Source organism: Pituophis catenifer, unplaced genomic scaffold, assembly GCF_029215685.1.
Source record: "Pituophis catenifer annectens isolate HBS135680 unplaced genomic scaffold, rPitCat1.0.hap2 SCAF_8, whole genome shotgun sequence".
Lineage (NCBI taxonomy): Eukaryota > Metazoa > Chordata > Lepidosauria > Squamata > Colubridae > Pituophis > Pituophis catenifer.
In genome coordinates, this window is record NW_027256888.1 from 83,077,178 (window position 1) to 83,092,271 (window position 15,094).

Below are 15,094 nucleotides of genomic sequence, written 5' to 3' on the forward strand. Positions count from 1 at the left end.
CAAAAATGTCAAACAGATGCCAACAGAAAGTGCAAAAAAGAAAGAAGGAAAAATTTTCTCCTTCATCCCAGCAAATAAAAAAAAAACAATTTTAATAGCAAAATACAGCACAACCATTCTTCGTCCCGTAGTCCCCTGTCTTAATCAGAAAAATAAAATAATGTAAACTATATACAGGCAGTTCTCGACTTACAACAGTTCATTTAGTGACCGTTCAAAGTTAGAATGGCACTGAAAAAAGTGACTTACGACCGTTGTTCACTCTTAACAACCGTTGCAGCATTCCCGTGGTCACATGATCAAAATTCAGACCTTGGGCAACTGACTTGTATTTATGACGGTCGCCGTATCCCAGGGGTTACGTGCTCCCCTTTTGCGACCTTCTGACAAGCTGAGTCAATGGGGAAGCCTGATTCACTTAACAACCATGTGACTAATTTAATAACGGCAGCGATTCACTTAACAAATGTGGCAAGAAAGGTCGTAAAATGGGTCAAAACTCACTTAATGGCTGTCTAGCTTAGCAACGGAAATTTGGGGCCGGTAGGTCAAGGCCCACCTACTTTTTTTTCATATGTTTATATTCCCTAAAAATGCTTTAATCCTTATGGATGTTTCTGTTGGTTCCGCATGGATTCAAAACCAGAATAACGAAATAAAGCAGGTAGAAATTCAACAGGTGCAGCCCTGCTTAGGAAGAACTTTTTGCAGGGGCTGCTTCATCTGGTAGGGACATCATGGCAAGGTGCCCAGTCTTTCTTTTTATTTTTTCCCAAAGCAGTCTCTTCCTCTTGCTCCCAGAACGGCTGGGAATCATGGGCCCTGTCGTCCACGCCTGTGCCCACCGCTCCAGAGACCCATGGGTCCAGGAAGGGTCCTTCCACTCCTTCTCCCAGAGGGAGGGAGCCTCGGATGCCCACTGCTGCTAGGATGCACCGGTTGCCTAGCAACCCTGTTGTGGTAGCTGTGGTTGCTAGGAGCCGGAGAGAACTACGGCTCCCACAATGCCTCTCCTGAGATGGAGGGGGGGGAGTAGAGAGGCTGGGGTTGCCATGGCTGCCCATGCAAACAATATGGCCGCCCCTGGCGGTGCTGGCTAGGAAGAAGCGTGGCAGCCCCGGGCAGAGGCACCATGGCCCACGGTGACCTGGATGAGGAGAGTCTGAATGACCTCTACAGCTGGGTGGATGGCATCCCTCTCTCCCGCCCGAAGAGGAACATCACCCGCGACTTCAGCGATGGAGGTTTGGGTGGGGGGAGGGGAGGGGAGGGGGCGTGAGTTTTGGGAGCCCCCATCCCCAACCGGGCGCCCTCCAGAGATGGCCATTTTTCCTGCATCTTCTCTGGAGGGCACCCGGTTGGGGTTGGTTGGCCCCAACTGTTGCAGAAATCGGAAGCACCCTGGAGACCCCTCCCCTTTTAGCCGCCTGGGGTCCCTGTTCCCCTTCCACCCCCTACCAATATCCAGCCCCTTCCCCTGGGTCAGTGGATGGAAAGGATGGTCCTTGGGGTAGAGAGCTCTGCGTAAGCACCTGTGCAAGGAGGGTCTTGGCCAGTGGGGGTCTGCAGCGATGGGAAAGACCCCCGGGGGACCCTCAGGGGTTCTTGCAAGCTCCAGAGCCTCCGCAGGGGATGTCCTGGAAGAATTCGACAGGGTTTCCCAAACTTGGTTTATGGACTTCAAATCCTGGAATTCCCCAGCCAGGGTTGCCACTGCTGAGAATTCCAGGAGTTGAAGTCCACTCACCTTTCATGGCCTTTGAATTAGGACAAGGAGAGAGTGGGAATATCGTCCTTGACTTACGACCACAATGGAGCCCAAAATTTCTGTTGTTAAGAAAGACATTTGTTAAGTGAGTTTTGCTCCCTTTTACGACCTTTTTTGCCTCAGTTGTTAAGTGAGTCACTGCAGTTGATGAATTAGTAATCCGGTCGTTAACGTGAATCTGGCTTCCCCCATTGACTTTGCTGGTCAGGTCGCAAGAGGGGATCACGTGACCCTTGGGACACTGGGACTGTCGTAAATACGAGTCAGTGGCCAAGCCTCTGAATTTTGATCCCATGATACTGGAAAGGTCTTAACTCTGAAAAATGATCCTAAGTCATTTTTTTCAGGGCTGTTGTAACTTTGAATGGTCACTAAACGAACTGTTGTAAGTCAAGGACTAGCTGCACAGATATTTCTTGACTTACAACAGTTTATTTAGTGACCAGTCGAAGTTACAACATCACTGAAAAAAGTGACTTATGACCGTTTTTCACACTTACAACCATTGCAGCATCCCAATCGTCACATGATCAAATTTCAGACCCTGACTCATATTTATGACGGTCGCAGTGTCCCAAGACCACGTCATCACTTTTGCGACCTTCTGACGAGCCAAGTCAGTGGGGAAGCCAGATTCACTTAACAGTCATGTTCCTAACTGAACAACTGCAGTGACTCACTTAACAACGGTGGCAAGAGAGGTCGTAAAACGGAACAAATTTCACTTAACCACTGTCTCGCTCGGCAACCGTAATGGACAGATTCCGTTCCAGTTGTAGGTCAAGGACTTCCTTCTTTTTATCGCCCATCCAGTTCTGGTGGCCGAGGTGGTGAAGTTTTATTTTCCCAAAATGGTGGAAATGCACAATTACGCTCCAGCTAATTCCACACAACAGAAGCTCTCCAACTGGGCACACCTGAACAGGTCAGTATTTTACAGGTAAAGCCAGCGTTTGGAATCCCCCACCCCAGAATGATGGAGATTGGCTGTTGTCCATGGGGCCCTGCCTTGTAACCCTCTTCTCTGTGTGAATATTGATGTGAATATTGATCTACACGCAAGTAGTCCTTAGTTTTGTATATATAAAATGAGCACATATGTAAACGCAGGTCCTCGGGTTCTTTAAGTAATTGTTGTGGCCTGTTGGCTGCGGCCCCTCCAGCAACCGAATCAGAGGAGGAGGAGGAAGAGGAGGAGGAGGAGGAGGAGTAGGCGTGGGAGTTGGGGTCAGCATCAAGGCAACCTGGGAGCTCCGAGGGGGAAGAGGGAAGGGAGCTGGCAGAGAGAGACAGAGACAGGTGGAGCCTGGGCCGTCCGTCAGCCCTCAGATGGAGAGTCAAAGGTTGAGGTGGCTGATGAGGAAGAGGAGGAACAGCTGGGTCCAGTGCCTGACGTACGGATGCACAGAAGGCAGAGGAGAGGAGAGCAGTGGAAATCTATGGGCCGGTCCTTGGGACGGATGAGCCACTGCTGCTAGCGAGGCCCCACCCTAGCTCTGGGGATAAAAGGCAGATGAATAGATATGGCAGACTTTTTGCCAGGGCTGCTGGCGCTCCTAATAAATTGATTTAACTTCAGAGGGTTTGTTATGTTTCGGGAGCTGGGTCAGAACAGTAATGCTGAATAATATTCCAAAGTTTGTAAAATAGTATTGCCTAGATTTGAAAATACGAGAATGAATGATATATGATCCCCCCCACAACAAAGAGAAGCAGAGAGGGTTACGCTGATTTTTTTTTTTTTTTTGTATCCAAAGAAGAGAATATATTTAATTTTGTCTTTATTTTGAAACTGCTTCAGTGGGGAATGAAACTTTGATTTTGATTTTGTAAACTAGACACGCTCGTTTTTCTAGAGATGGCTTGTCCATGCTGTTGGGTAAAAGCAAAAAAGTTGCGGCTGTATTGTTGTCTGTATTGTTGTTACCTTCTACTGCGCTGTTCTTTTCGTTTTTTCTCCCGTTACACTACCTCCCTTCTTTTCCCCTCCCTCTCTTCTTACTTTGCCATGCCTTTTTTTTTCCTTCGTATTTTATACTTCGATAAACTAATAAAAAAGTTGAATGGGAAAAGGTACTCCTCGACTTACAACAGTTCATTTAGTGACCATTCCAAAGTTGCAACGGAACCGTCGTTCACGCTCGTTGCAGCATTTCCATGGTCACACAATCAAAATTAAAGACTTGACAACTGACTCATATTTATGACAGTTGCAACGTCTGGGGGGTGGGCCTGTAATTAATTACCTTTTGCGATCTTCTGAGAAGCAAACTCAATGGGGAAGCCAGATTCACTTAACAACCGTGGCAAGAAAGGTCGTGGACACAATTCACTTAACAAAGGACACGCTTAGCAACGGAAATTTGGGGTTCAATGGTGGCCGTAAGTCGAAGACTACCTAATTTTTTTATTATTATTATTCCCAGTGGGCCAAGATCTCTGTCGTATGGGAAGGGTCTCCATCTGCCTCTTTCTGGATGTGTTAAATCCTGAACACGCCAGTGACCAGAAAGGGGGTTGTGTGAGTGTTCAGTTCCTCTCCTCTTTTTCAGGAAAGTGTTGAGCAAATTGAATTTTTCCATTCCCGAAGACATCGTCCGGAAGATTGCGCAGTGCACCCCTGGAGTGGTGGAGTTGGTGCTGATCCCGTTGAGACAGAAGATTGAGGAGAAGCAGAAGCAAGCCAAGATGTCCACCAACTCTTACCAGGTCAGTAGAACGTGGACGAGGCGAGGGTCAGTTGAGCAAACGTTGACCTCTGATGTTGAACTCCCAGATTTCCCCAGCCGGCTTGCTTTAAGAGGGGTGGACTTCAACTCCCATAATTCCCTAGTCAGCATGGTTAAGATATATGGACTTCAACTCCCAGAATCCCCCAGTCAGTATATTTTAAGTTGGACTTCAACTCCCATAATTCCCAACCAGCATACTTTAAGATGAAAAACCTGAGAGATCTGGAAAACAAACCCAACGATATTTTTATTAAAAAAAAAAGTGTATGAAAAAAGAGGAAGGATTCCACCTAAATGGAATCTTCTTTACCAGGGTCACTCCTATTTGTTCCAAAGGGCTTGGAGAAGAGAACCCTCCCATTATGGACAGTAGATAGTCCTCAATTTATGACCACAATCGAGCCCAGAATTTCTTTTGTTAAGCGAGACCGTTGTTAAGTGAATTTTGCCCCATTTTATAACGGTTTGGCCACTGTGGTTAAGTGACCCCAGGACACTGCAGCCGTCATAAATACGAGTCCGTTGCCAAGCATCCAAATTTGGATCACGTGATCCTGAGGATGCTGCTACGGTCGTAAGTGTGAAAAGCGAGTCCTAAGTCACGTGCCGTTGTAACACTGAATGGCCGCTTAACGAAAGGTTGTAAGCCAAGGACTACCCATATCGTGCGGCGCAAGTCCTTCACGCAGAAACACGCAAACAGCTTTCAGCCTGATGTCTCACCTCTCTTGGTTTCGACCTGGATCTCCCGTAGAGGAGATCCCCACCGTCCGAGCAGGAGATCCATGGAGATCCACCCACAGGGATCCATGCCTTGAAACCAGGTGGCCCTTTTTCAGCCTCAAGACAGCAGGAGACGCGTATTTTAGCACTGGGAAGTCGTCTCCCAGGGCGGCCCCATGTAGAGACTGTTGCAGTAGTCAAGCTATGAAATAACCGGGGTATCAAGGACGGTCTGAAGGTCCCTCCCAATTGAGGAGCTCTCTGAATCCAGCCTGAAGGACTGATGGGAGGGGGAATAATGGCAAACGTACCCTCTCTCTCTCTCTCTCTCTTTTTTTTTTTCTTTTTCTTTTTACACCTCCCTTCCTTCCTCTTCTGCTTCTTTCCAGGGCCGGCCACCAACTCCTCTGGGCGGCTGCAGCCTTTGCTCCTTCCCGACTCCAGTGCCCCAGGTTTCTGCCTTTCGCCACCTTCCTTTTTACCTGCCTGGAGATACACCTTGCTGCTTTTCCTCTCTCTCTCTGTCTGTCTGAATCCAAGCCACGAGACAGGTGGGGCAGGGGGGGGGCGGTCTTGACAGATGCTGCTTGTTTTAAGGAAAAAATAAACTCTTCTTCAAAAGGGATGCTTCAGAGGGTCACACCTGGACCAGGCGTCTCCAAACTTGGCAACTTTAAGACCGGTGGACTCCAAATCCCAGAATCCCCCAGCCAGCCTGCTTTAAGATGGGTGGACTCCAACTCTCATAATTCCCTAGCCAGCCTGCTTTAAGATGGGTGGACTCCAACTCCCAGAATTCCCCAGTGAGCATGCTTTAAGATGGGTGGACTTCAACTCCCAGAATCCCCCAGCCAGCCTGCTTTAAGATGGGTGGACTTCAACTCCCAGAATCCCCCAGGCAGCCTGCTTTAAGATGGGTGGACTCCAACTCCCAGAATCCCCCAGCCAGCCTGCTTTAAGATGAGTGGGCTTCAACTCCCAGAATCCCCCAGCCAGCCTGCTTTAAGATGGGTGGACTCCAAGTCCCAGAATCCCCCAGCCAGCCTGCTTTAAGATGGGTGGACTCCAACTCCCAGAATCCCCCAGCGAGCATGCTTTAAGATGGGTGGACTCCAACTCCCAGAATTCCTTGCCAGCCTGCTTTAAGATGAGTGGGCTTCAACTCCCAGAATCCCCTAGCCAGCACAGAGAGTCGAAGCCCACAAGTCTTAAAGTTACTGAATTTGGAGACCCTTCACTGACCAATGCAGGTAGTCCTCGTCTTATGACCACAGTCGAGTCCACAATTTCCATGGAGACCACAATTGAGCCCCAAAACCCTAAGCGAAAGACTTGTTAAGTAAGTTTTTCCCCTTTGTACAACCTTACTTGCCACAGTTGTTAAGTGAATCCCTACGGTTGTTAAGTTAGTGACACGGTTGTTAAGCGAATCTGGCTTCCCCCTTGACTTTGCTTGTCAGGAGGCCTCAAAAGGGGATCACGTGACCCCGGGAACACTGCGACCATCATAAATACAAGTCAGTTGCCAAACGTCCGAATTTTGACTAGGTGGCGATGATGCAACGGTCATGTGAAAAAGTCACCTTTTTTCCAGCGCTCTTGTCACTTCACATGGTCACTAAATGAACTGTTGTAAGTCAAGGATGTTACCTGCCCTTGTGCATCGCATCACAAATCAAATTGCCACCTCTTGACAGGTCTTGACAGTATTTATTCTAGCATTGTCTGGGCGGGACAAGGCAACGCGGACTTCCAGGAAGAGCTCTCCAGGGTCCTGAAATCCAGGCGACACATACAGGCAGCCCTGGATTTACGACCACAACTTAGCCCCAAATTTTTGTTGCCAAGCAAGACAGTTGTGAAGCAATTTTTGCCCCATCTTACGACTTTTCTTGTTAAGTGAGTCACCACATTTAGAATATAGAACGTAAAATAATAGAGTTGGAAGGGACCTTCAGAATTGCGGCGTGGAAGCCCGTCACCTGGGGGGGGGACGAAACTCACTTAGCAACTGTCTCACTCAGCAACAGAAATGTTGGGCTCAATTGTGGCCGTACATCGAGGACTGCCTGAAGGGTTGGAAAAAAAACTGCTGCCTGGAAATCTCTGCTCTGGCCTTCAAGGCCCCCCCTCAAGACAAGCGCTTCCAGGTTTCCGTGCCTTCATGGGCTTTCCACGCAGGCCAGGGCACCGGTCTGTTTCTGTGACTTCCGTGATCTTGCAAGGAGACTCTTTCCAGAATGGCAGGTTGAGAAAAGCGCGGAGCAGGGAGGGAAAGAGGAGGGGGTCCGTAGCGTTCAATGTGCAAGCCTCTCTTCCTCTCTCTCTTGAAACAGGACCTGGGCATGCGTGCCATTGTGGAAGAGAACAACTACATGGAAACAGGTAAGGGCACGAAGAGCAAAGGTGGGCTGTTCTGACCCACCTCCTCCCCAAACACGACAAACCCTCTATAGCCGTAATGGCGAACCTATGGCATGTGTGCCACAGGTGGCACGCAGAGTCATATCGGTGGGCATGTGAACTCAGCTCCGGCGTGCCTGTGCGTGCTGGCCAGCTGATTTTTGGGCCTTCTGGGCCCACCGGAAGTAAGGAAACAGGCTGTTTCCGGCCTCCGGAGGGCCTCTGAAGAGATGGGGAAGGCTGTTTTCACCCTCCCCAGGCTCTTAGAAAGCCTCTGGAGCCTGGGGAGGGCGAAAAAATGGGCCTACCGGGCCCACGTGCCATCACATGCCAAAAGTGGGGGGAGCACGGGGGGGGTCGCGTGCATGCGCAAGGGGCAGGGGGCATAGGATTATGAGTGTGGGCACGCGCGTGTGTGACCCCCCCCGCACTCCCCCTGCTGTTGGCACGCGATAGCAAAAAGGTTAGCCATCCCTGCTCTATAGTTTGACGTGTTATCAATGATTCCTTTATTAGGAGCGCCAGCAGCCCTGGCAAAAAGCCTGCCATATCTATTCATCTCCACCCCCTGCCTTTTATCCCCAGAGGTAGGGTGGGGCTTTGCTAGCAGCCGTGGCTCTTCCGTCCCAAGGACCGGTCCATAGATTTCCACCGCTCTCCTCTCCTCTGCCTTCTGTGCATCCGCGTGTCATCACGCTGTTGTCATGTGACGTATCGTGACTTTAATACCCTTCGCTAAACTGGGGTAGGCATGGCCAGTGTGTGACACATCAGGCCGATGGGCCTCGTGTTTTGACACCCTTGGGATAAGGCATGAGGCTAGAAACCAGGAGACGGTGAGTTCTAGTCCTGCCTTAGTCATAAAGACAGCTGGATATCTTAGGAGGTGATGAGTTCTAGTTCCACTTTAGGCATGAAAGCCGGCTGGGTGATTTTGGGACAGCCATTCACTCTCTCAGCCCAACTCACCTCCACAGGGTTGTCGCCGTGGGGAAAACAGGAGGAGGAAGGAATATTAGGTAGGTTCGCCCACCTTGAGTTACATATAAAAGTAATAAAGGCGGGATAAAAATCTAATTAATAAAATTTTAAAAACAGATAAATGTGTGCAGTAGAAAGACCCCGAGGTGCCTCTTTAAAGGCTGAAAAGGGGGTCCGGAAGCAGGGAGAATGGAATGGAATGGAATGGAATGGAATGGAATGGAATGGAATGGAATGGAATGGAATGGAACAGAACAGAACAGAACAGAACAGAACAGAACAGAACAGAACAGAATAGAATAGAAAATAGAAAGAAAATTAGAATAGAATAAAAAATAGAAAGAAAATTAGAATAGAATAGAATAATATTAAATAGAATAGAATAGAATTAATCAAGAAGAGAAGAGAAGAGAAGAGAAGAGAAGAGAAGAGAAGAGAAGAGAAGAGAAAAGAGAAAATATGGAATGGAATGGAATAGGATAGAATAGAATAGAATAGAATAGAATAGAATAGAATAGAATAGAATAGAATAGAATAGAATAGAATAGAATAGAATAGAATAGAATAGAATAGAAAATATGGAATGGAATAGGATAGAATTAGAGTAGATCTGGAAGGGACCTTGGAGGTCCTCTAGTCCAACCCCCTGCTCAGGCAGAAAACCCTCTACCACTTCAGGCAAATGGCTGAGGAGTCCCTGGGGAATTCTGACTTATAGATACGTGTTGTAAATCATAGGTCTAGGCATTTGCTCCGATCAAAGATGTCTCTCCTGCTCTTACGGAGAGCTTTATTTTTTATACAGTTTTACCCAGGCAGATAAAAAGGCAGGACAGCAACAGTGTTCTACTTGGACAAACTATTCACCCCCCTCTCAAAGTGCCATCCTCTCTAGGTGAGATGAGATAATACAGATCAGAGCCAAAATGAGATCATAGGCATGAGCTAAGGCAGTGTGCTGCTCTATGACACTATGACCTTTGACCTACCTCTACAGCTATGGGGTGCCGAATGGGCTTTCTTGGGAGCCCCCTCCTCCTCCCCTTAATCTCTTTTTGGCATTTCACAGGCTACACTTCGAAGTCCATGCCCAACAGCACCGGAGGTTACACCAAGGACTCTCCTGCCTCAGAAAGGTGAGTATCTGAGGTTGCCCTCTTTCGAGGTGGGGGTCTTTGAACCCCTGACCCAAGAATCCAGCAGGTGGGGGGGAGACATTCGAGGGGCCACTTTTCTCCTTTTCTGCCCTATTCAATTGCAGCCCAGGGAAATCAGAGCTGCGAAATACAGGTAAACCTCGACTTATGGCCGCCGTTGAGCCCCAGATTTCTGTTGCTAAGTGAGATGGTTCTTAAGTGAGTTTTGCCCCGTTTTGCGACCTTTCTTGCCACCGTTGCTAAGCGAATCGCCACAGCTGTTAAGGTGGCAACCCGGTTGTTAAGTGAATCCGGCTTCCCCCTTGACTTTGCTTATCAGACGGTCGCAAAAGGGGATTGTGTGACCCCCCCCCGGGATGCTGCGACGGCCATTAAGTGTGAAAAACGGCCATGTCACTTCTTTCAGTGCTGTTGCGACTTCAAAACGGTCACTAAACGAACAGTTGTAAGTCGAGGACTACCTGTAAAGCAGGAGGCAGGCGAATGTCCTTGAGGGAGAGACAGGCAGATGAAGACGGAGGGACGGCTGGTTTCTGCACAGCTTCCCAGGACTTCTTCCAGGGAAAGCTGGTGGCAGATGGAACTCCTTGCCACTAGATGCCTCTAAAGTCGGTTTCAGGCCGTTTCATGGAAGCGAAAAGAGCCAGGCTGAGATGTCTATCAAACATCAGGAAAGGAGAAAATGGCCGTCCTTCTTCCTCTGACTGGAGAATCTTGAACTCGGTTCCCTAGGATGAGGAAGGGGAAGCTCTGCCGGGGGGGGGGGGTCTTCCCTCCATGCAATGGGGTGGAAGTCCACAATTTGGGGGACGTTCTGCTCCCTATAACCGTCTTCCACTTGCAGGGGTCTGAAGGGACAGACGGGCTACCCGGTGCCTCTGCAAACGGATGCCAACCTGCGTCTGCACCTGGCCGAGCGGGAACAGGCCCTGCTGGCTTCCCAGGAGACCATCCAGGTGAGGCCAGGATGCATCCCACCCGGCACCCATTGATGGCAAGGGAGCTTGGCTCAGCCACCTCCCTCTCCCCACATCTTGGGGGTTGCCCGGCCCTCTCGGCTTCCCCATGCTGGCTGAGGGCAGAGACTTCCGGAGGTCTCTGCGGGGACAATCATCCCAACAGAGGGAGTGAAAGTGACGGGAGAGCGGCAGTCGGGTCTAGTGGTTAAGGCACCAGGTGTTCTGACCCAGCTCCCCAAACACGACAAACCCTCTGAATTTAACTCAAAGATTCCTTTATTAAGAGCGCCGGCAGCCCCGGCAAAAAGTCTCCTTCTCATCGCAGGCTAACAAGTCTGTCCATCCGGAAGATGAATAGTTGTCTGTCCCATCTGTTCATCTTGGCCCCCTGCCTTTTATCCCCAGAGATAGGGTGGGGCTTTGCTAGCAGCAGTGGCTCTTCCGTCCCAAGGACCAGCCCATAGATTTCCACTGCTCTCCTCTCCTCTGCCTTCTGTGCATCCACGCATCAGGCACTGGACCCAGCTGTTCCTCCTCCTCCTCATCAGCCACCTCCAGACCTGGGGGCTGTTGACTCTCCATCTGAGGGCTGACGGACGGCCCAGGCTCTGCCTCTCTCCCTCTCTCTCTCTCTCTCTCTCTCTCTCTCTCTCTCTCTCTGCCAGCTCCATTCCCTCTTCCCCCTCCGAGCTCTCAGGTTGCCTTGATGCTGGCCCACACCTCCTCCTCCTCCTCTGATTCGGCTGCTGAAGGGGCCGGCGGCCAACAGGCCACAACACCAGGCTTGAAAGTGGGAAACAGGGAGTTGTAGTCCTATCGCGTGACCAAAATTCAGACACTCGGCCACTGTCTCGTATTTATGACGGTCGGGGTGTCCCGGGGTCACGTGACCCCCTTTGGCGACCTTCCAACAAGCAAACTTGATGGATTCGCTGAACAACAACCCTTGTGATTAATCGCAGGGATTGTGGCAGGGAAGGTTGCACGACGTGGGGCAAAACTCATTCCTCAACCGTCTCGCTTAGCGACGGAAATGTTGGGCTCATCTGTGAGGAGTGCCCGTATTAGCCAAATCCTCCCTTCTTTCCCCGTGGAGGAAGAGCTCTTGGCCAAGAGTTGCCTGGATGGTTAGAAAGCAGCATCTCATGAGGAAGGAGGAAGGGCCCCTCAGGTTTTCAGAGGCCACGGGGGTCTTGGGTCCTTGAGCTGCTGCTTCTGAGGAAAGAATAGAATAGAAAAGAATGGAATTGGAACAGAAATAGAAATAGAAATAGAAATAGAAATAGAAATAGAAATAGAAATAGAAATAGAAATAGAAATAGAAATAGAAATAGAAATAGAAATAGAAATAATAGAAATAGAAATAGAAATGAAACAGAACAGAACAGAACAGGATAGAATAACAGAGTTGGAAGGGACTCTAGAGGTCTTCTAGTCCAACCCCCTGCTCAGCCAAGACCCTCTACAACCTCTTAGATTCTGCAGATGAAAATCCGTCGACTGGAACACCTGCTGCACCTGAAGAACGTCCGGATCGACGATCTCTCCCGGCGCCTGCAGCAGGCGGAGCCCAAGCGGAAGTGAAAGGCCCCGTCCCAGCTGTGCTTCTCCAGACCGTTTCCACCCATGCCGGGCTCCCCCACCCCCGGTTCTTTGAATGCTCAGCGCTTTTCTCTGCAGCCCACCAGCCCGGCTGAGATGTTGGAAGAAGACCCTCCGTGGAGGTCTTCTGGTTTCAAAGGGGAAGCCTTTGCCCAGCCAGCGGCCCCAGCCCGGCCCAGGAGAGACCGTGCCCAGAGGAAAGAAGGCCGGGTGACGTCCAGTCAGTTGGCCACGTTCTCCAGGAGAGCCCAGGAGAATCCAGGCCCCTCCAGTCCCCGTCTCCAGGCACCATCATGTCTGCCTCCTGGAGTTGCAGGAGATCCCAGGAAAAGTCCTCCTGCTTGTATCTGTAGCCCACCAGGCAAGGAGGCCATGATGATGGTTGAGATGAGCTTTCTGGCATCTAAGGAGAACATCGGGAACGGTAGAATCCTTAGCCAGGATTTCCCCAGATTTGGCTCTCTTGGGAGGCCAGAAGTTGGCTTGGATTCTCAGCCTCCTGTTCCTGCTCCCCACTCCCTTCTAGCACTGATGATGTTAGCTAGTTGGGTCATGAAACATCTATGGGAAAACAACCAAGTTCAGAGAGACCCCAGGACCCCACACCAGTCCTCCCCCCCCCCCCCTTTCTTCTGAAGTTCTTCTGAACTTTCCAAGCCATCCTACCTGCTGTTCTCCTTTGATGATGACTCCGGGAGAGAGAAGAAACCCTCCAGGATGGCTGAGGGTGGAGTTATGGGCAGCCAGGAGGACCACAGAGTTTGGTCCTTTTCAAGATGAACTCTTGAGCTCCATCTACGGGAGGAAAATCCTGGCTGGGGGTGGGGGTGAGCAAGAGGTATTATGCCCTCCCTAGGAAATGCACCCCCGCCCAGCTAATACAAGGATTCAGGAATGTCCTTCTCCAGTGGGGTGAGGTCCCCCTACCATTCCAGGTTGCTTCTGGCCAGGAGGCTCTTTCTAGATTCCCTCTTCTCCCTTCCCCACCATCAGATACCCAAGCCGGTCCCAGGACTATCTCGCTTTTCCCAGTTCCAGCTCAGCCGGGGAAGGCCTCCTGGAGGCATCTCCTGAGCTTTCCTTCTGAGGTCCATCAAGGTGAGCTTCAAAGCTTTTGCGTGACCTCAGCTGCCTTTCTCGAATCTTTGATCTTGCATGCACAATCCCTAACACAAACCCAACGGACCAGAACCCCCCCCCCATCCCCGTTCTGGCTTCCTGCAGGCGAGGGAGTGTCTTGTGAAGACACAGACTGAGGTGCGTTGAGTGGCCATGAGATGAATCAAGGCATGTCCCAGAGAAGATGCTGTTCCCCCCCCCCCTCATCCCCAACTCCCCTCTGTAGAGCTCAGGAGCAAAATATGGGGCGGGAGTGACTGCCCGTTTGAGCCCAAACTGTGGTTTTTGAGCCTAAGTGTGCTTTTTCACACACCCAAATTCACACAGTGGCTCTTTTGATCAGTGCCATTGCTAGGAGATGACCTCCAGAGAGCTGACTCACCCTTTTCTTTGCCTCCCCTTTCCCTGAATCTCCAAGATACGAGGCGGTCGCTTCCCATCTCCACCTGGAAACCTAGAGGAGAATTTGTGTGTGTGATGCGGTAGTGGGGTAGTGGGCTAGAGCGGGGTCCAACATCTGGACCATTAAAAGTGCCTTAGAACGCTGTGTACAGAGCGAGGAGGCCGCAAGCCTTTGACCCAGGCCCCGTTGGTCAGGACTTGCTTTGATCTTGGCCATCTCGGTCCTTCTCCCGACGTTGTTCTCCTCCTGCTTCCCAAAGGCCCCCCACTGAGAAGCTCATCAACCCAACTGAGAAGCACCTCCGGCAGGAAGGGACCTTCTCACGTCATCCTGTCATCCTCAGCACTATCCAAAGGACCACCTTGCTGAGGTGCCAGCACGAGGTGTGAACGTTCCCACAATCGTTGTCGAAGCTCCTGCTGCACAGGAAGAGAAGGGGTGGGGTGGGGTGGGAGGGAGTCTTTGGAAGAGAGGAGATAATAGCCCATCTTACGAAGCTTCCTTCCCCAATCACTTGGAGAAGTAGGTGCGTCCTGGGGGGAGCTGAGAATTAAGTCATTCGCTTTGGGGGTCTTCACGAAGATGAAATGAGGAGGGGTCAACATACATTGGAGCTCTGAGTCATTCCCTCAAAGCAGAAGATCTAACAAGGTGTCCCTCTGCTCTCTTGTAGGACATGGCCATGTAGACCTCCAATGGTGATAGTTTTCAAATTGTCCCATGATTTCCTCCTGGGATACTGGATTCCTCCCCACCTCTGCTCTAGTGCCTTCTCTACACATTTGCTTCCACCGGGATCTCCCGTGGATCCGTGGGGCTTAATTCTGTCCATTGCTCCCACGTAGCCCTGATTAAAGTATCGCCAGGTGCCTTCAACTGACTTCTCTTGGCCCAACGTAGGTTTTAGGGGTTGCCATGCAACTCTCACCATTTGGCCTTGGCAATTCAGGGTCCGGCCAAGCTTTGGATGACTTCTGGGGTCCCTGCCTCTCTTCCGATGGTCTTTTCCTGTGACGGGACGGACTGAGTGGGGTCTGAAGGGTCTCTGTGAAGAGCCCAGATAGTACAAATCTTCAGCCAGGCATGTTTGTGCAAAGAAGAAAGAAGCGAGGCTACCTCTTGAGAAAGGGACTGGCTTATGCTTCTAAATGCTCATTTATCCTGGCTAAGCTACTCCGGGGAGATTTCTGGGGGAGGGAGGAGGGAGGGAAGCTCGTGTCTCGAGCTTTGGCACGTGCCACAAAACA

The 15,094-nt window shown here is 50.5% G+C and overlaps 1 protein-coding gene across 1 annotated transcript; it reads left to right on the forward strand.

The window, feature by feature from the left end:
* The first annotated feature begins 1,132 nt into the window (after positions 1-1,132).
* On the forward strand, positions 1,133-12,307 carry SPEF1 (sperm flagellar 1). The gene is made up of 8 exons (XM_070948882.1): positions 1,133-1,244; positions 2,582-2,693; positions 4,321-4,477; positions 5,613-5,675; positions 7,560-7,608; positions 9,677-9,743; positions 10,609-10,720; positions 12,200-12,307. Exons 1-8 carry the CDS (start codon positions 1,133-1,135, stop codon positions 12,305-12,307), a joined length of 780 nt encoding a protein of 259 aa, XP_070804983.1.
* Positions 12,308-15,094: the final 2,787 nt, after the last annotated feature.